The sequence below is a fragment of the Orycteropus afer genome, unplaced genomic scaffold (genome assembly GCF_000298275.1).
Source record: "Orycteropus afer afer isolate SDZICR_OR568_19922 unplaced genomic scaffold, OryAfe1.0 scaffold00048, whole genome shotgun sequence".
Lineage (NCBI taxonomy): Eukaryota > Metazoa > Chordata > Mammalia > Tubulidentata > Orycteropodidae > Orycteropus > Orycteropus afer.
Window position 1 is genome coordinate 3226601 of NW_006921635.1, and position 4214 is coordinate 3230814.

A 4214-nucleotide genomic window follows, 5' to 3' on the forward strand; every position below is an offset into this window, starting at 1 on the left:
AAAGCAGAAAGGAGCATGAAGAAAAACATTAAAAGTTAATCCAAAGTAAAGAATGGAAGTGGGTAAACAGCATATTTGGGGATTATTTCCATATATTGTCTTAAATAGCCAAAATAAAGCTTAAAAAAAAAAAAAAAAGGCACAAAGAAGCATAGTTCAGTTGCAGCTGAAAATGTGAATAGTTTAATAATTATGTTACTTACTATGCAAAGTATTCAGGTTGAGATTAGGTTAGAAGTTGAATGATAGTGTCTTTGTCTTTCAGAAATCAGAGCCTCATTCTCTTAGCAACGATGCATTAATGAGGAGGGCAGTGTCTTTGGTAACAGATAGCACCTCCACCTTTCTCTCTCAGACCACATATGCACTGATTGAAGCAATCACCGAGTATACCAAGGTAAGTGGCGTCATGTTTAAGTCTTCTTCAAAAGGGAAATAGCCTTAAGCCTCTGCACCCGGACTTGGCAGACTGGCCCACAGGCCCAATCCAGCTGCTTCCTGCTTCTGTCATTTTCGTAGCGCAGCCAGGCTTGTTTGTCTACACACTGTCTGTGGCTGCTGTTGGGCTACAACAGGGCATTGAGTAGTCGTGAAGAGTGTATAGGACTCACAAAGCCTGAAATATTTATTCTTTGAATCTACAATGATGTCCAATGAGCCCCTATCTAAACCACTGGTTTTCAGACTTTGTCCAGGAACTCTTTTTTAGGGAAAAACCTTCTATGTGGCAGCTTAGTATATAAAACAGGAGAGCCAAGCTGCTTCAGTTAAAGGTAAAGGGGTCCACACGCCACCATGAGCAGCCTTTTCTGTGAGGGCAGTTTGAGAACCACCAGTGTGACCTAATGGGAAAAGAGAATATGTGTATAATCAAAATAACTTAAAAATCTCATTTGTATATTGATTTTACCTGTACTTTTTGAAACACATTTTTCTCAGCCTCTTGAGTTTTCCCTCTGCATCGTGTTCTCTTTCTACATACGAATTGCTGACAAGCTGAGATGCCAATATCCTAGAATTACTACCCCTAGAATGTCCTGGAATGATGTCTCTCTATTTCATTTCAGTGAGGCACAAGGCATTCCATCTCCTTGAGTATAAACCTCATCAATTCTTATCATCAGCTTCACTTAGTACTCAGACCTATTTTTTCTTCATTTGTAGGCTGTTTATACCTTAATCTCACTGTACCGACAATACACAAGTTTACTGGGGAAAATGAATTCACAGGAGGAGGATGAAGTATGGCAGGTGATCATAGGAGCCAGGGTTGAGGTAAGAAAAGGCCATCAGACAGTCTGTGTTAGTGCCCCTCACACATTGTGGTGTGTGCAATATTAAATCCTATCTAACCAGTAACTGTTCTCCAAATACACTGTTTTGAGTAAATCTATTTACATGTTTAATGTCTTCCTGTTGTCGGAAGTACTTTGCTTAATTTACAGATGACTTCAAAACAACAAGAATACTTAAAGTTGGAAACAACCTGGATGACTGCGGTTAGTCTTTCAGAGATGGCAGCAGAAGCTGCGTACCAAACTGGTAGGTTGCGTTTTTCCAGAGGGAGGTGCTGTTTGAGTTTTCCTTTAGCTGCAAGGAGAGCGATCTGAACAGAGAAGGATGAGACGGCAGAGAGAGATGGAGGGAGAGGGGGACATCGATGGAGCTGAGTGAGATGGCGCAGGGAGAGGGAAACCTGTAATGGGGAGATAGAGAAGGCACGTGGGGGAGAGAGAGACTGAAGAGACAGAGGAGAGAGGAGAAGAGAGAGGACAGAGACAGGAGAGAGAAGTGACTTAACTCAGAATTTTCCCACACATGTATATGTGTGTATGTATGTGGAGAGATTTAAGAAATTGGCTGATTTAAGAAATTGTGTGGGGCTGCTAAGTTCAAAATCCATAGTCAGGCGATAGGAAGAATGTCACGTAGAGTGAGTTTTGACAGAATACATATTTATAGTCTGAAGACAGAATACACCCTAGGAAACTCCTTTCCCACTGATAGATTACATTACAAACGGTCATTACATTACATTACAGATCAGCAGCTGGGCTAGTGTCTGGCCAAACCACTGGGAGTCATACCCTAGTCAAGGTGACACAACGGTGAACCATCACATTACCTCTCTGAGCTCTGGTTTAATCACAGTGCTTATCTAGCAGATCTCCGCCCACCATGCAAGTAAGGCACATTATAGAAGAGCCAAGAGCAGGACTGATGGAGCCAGCAGTGCTATGAATCCACAGCAGTGTTAGCAAGCTGTGGTGAGAGGCAGGATGGAGCTGGTGTTCTGCTGTGAGGGTTCTCTTCCTGAATACATGTGATTTGGCTAGGGACCTGGTCTAAGGAGCTGTTAAAACACTTCTGTTTTCTGATTTCAGAATGACAGACTAGGGACTCCAGCACCATATTTTAAAAATCATAGAAAAGTATTTATTTATTATTTAATTATTTTAAGTAAAGGACTATATAACCATACTGAAAACATGAAAGAATTCTTAGTGGACCAAAACTGCAGGCATCAGATTCCAAAAAAGAGACAAGATTGGAGAAAAGAGTAAATGAAACATGGTTCAGTACCTGCAGAGGTACTAGCATTATAGTAGTGCCACCCAGGGGTGGTGATGGGGTCCCAGGTGCATCCAGTAGCGTAGGCGACCCTCCCACTTCCCAGACAAGCTTAGAAGAAAAGGGAGGGTGATGAATAAGCATTATCTTAAACAAGAGACATTTTCTCAGTACCCACTGAAAGGGATTAGTAAGGTTTTGAGCAAAAAGTTTTTTAAAAAGAAAGAACATAAGGCAGTAAAGATTCAGAGTATAAAGTACACAGAGAACAATCCTAAAAGTTACTCCAATCAAAAAAACCCAGTACTATTGAGTCAATTCCAACTCATAGCAACATCCTCCCTCCCTTCAGTGGGTTTCCAGGGCTGGAAATCTTTAAGGAAATAGATTGCACCATTTTCCTTCCATGGAGCAGCTGGTGGGTTTGAACCACTAACCTTCTGGTCAGCCAAGTGCCTTATCCACTAAGACACTAGAGCTCCCTTAAAGGAAAAAAAAATTTATCTACAAAGGAATAAGACTCAGACAGCATTTTCCCTAACAGCAGCATTCAATGCAGGACAACCATGAATCAATAACGCAGAATTTTATATCCAGCCAACTATCATTAAATGTGAGTGTGAGATATTTTCAGACACAAAAGGACTCAAAGTTTATCACCCACATGCACTTTCTGGAAAAACTACTCTAGGAAGTAGGATTAGTTGTTTTAGAAAGAGGCAATTGAGATACAAGAATAAGGAACAAAATAATTTCTGTCAGAAGTTCTATTTTAAAACAAACCATTTTGGGGAAGAATTGAAGTTATGCTTAGTTTTCTATTTTGTTTAGGAGGGAAAGAGAGACATTAGTTTAACATTAGACATTAAGCACTGTAATACAAAAAGAATTAGGAAGAAAGGGGACAGAAAAACTTGACAAATTGAATTAAGGTAGGAAAGGTTTAAAAAGAAATAGAGCCTGTTAATTAGAAAATAAAAAATAAGATAAATGAACAAGTTCAAACATACCAGTAATCACAAGCTTAAACTTTGCTTAGTAAGGGACACTTAGAGATTGTGATTGTAAAAGTAACTCTAATTAAAACTGTTGCACAAAGGCATACCTAAACGTTGTTACCCAAGAAGGTAAGAAGAGTTTGGAGCGAAATGGTGACATAAGCAGCCACACACTGCCAACCCCTGACAAAACACAAAAAAAACTCCAAGCAGAAAGTGGCAGAATCAAAGGTTCAGAAATCTGGAAACCAGTCAAAGCATTTTAACAACTAGCAGATTGTGAGGCTTCAGTAATGGATAGAAATCTAGACAGAAGATCAGTAAGGAACTGCTAGAGGGCTTGAACAGTACTGTTAACCAGCTAGACCTGACAGACAGACAAAGCACGCTTCACCCAACAACAGAATGTACATTCATCGCCAGTGCTTATGGGTTCTTCTCCAGGACAGAGCAAGGTATTGGAGACCACAAAACAAAGTCTTAATGAATTTTAAAAGACTGAAATTATATAAAGTGTCTTCGCTGACCATAATGGATAAAACTAGAAATAACAAGGAAAACTCGAAATTCCACAGATAAGTGGGACTTAAACAACACATTTTTAAACAACCAGTGGATCAAAGAAGAAATCACAAGGGAAATGAG

The 4214-nt window shown here is 39.9% G+C and overlaps 1 protein-coding gene across 1 annotated transcript in view; it reads left to right on the top strand.

Annotated features, from left to right (window-relative positions):
* Positions 1–2389, top strand: part of DIABLO (diablo IAP-binding mitochondrial protein) — a 12382-nt gene extending 9993 nt beyond the window's left edge. The window contains exons 3-6 of the mRNA XM_007938251.1: positions 266–397; positions 1165–1275; positions 1446–1542; positions 2385–2389. Coding sequence (XP_007936442.1) covers positions 266–397; positions 1165–1275; positions 1446–1542; positions 2385–2389 — 345 coding nt within the window. The remainder of the gene's footprint in view (positions 1–265; positions 398–1164; positions 1276–1445; positions 1543–2384) is intronic.
* The last annotated feature ends 1825 nt before the right edge of the window (positions 2390–4214 follow it).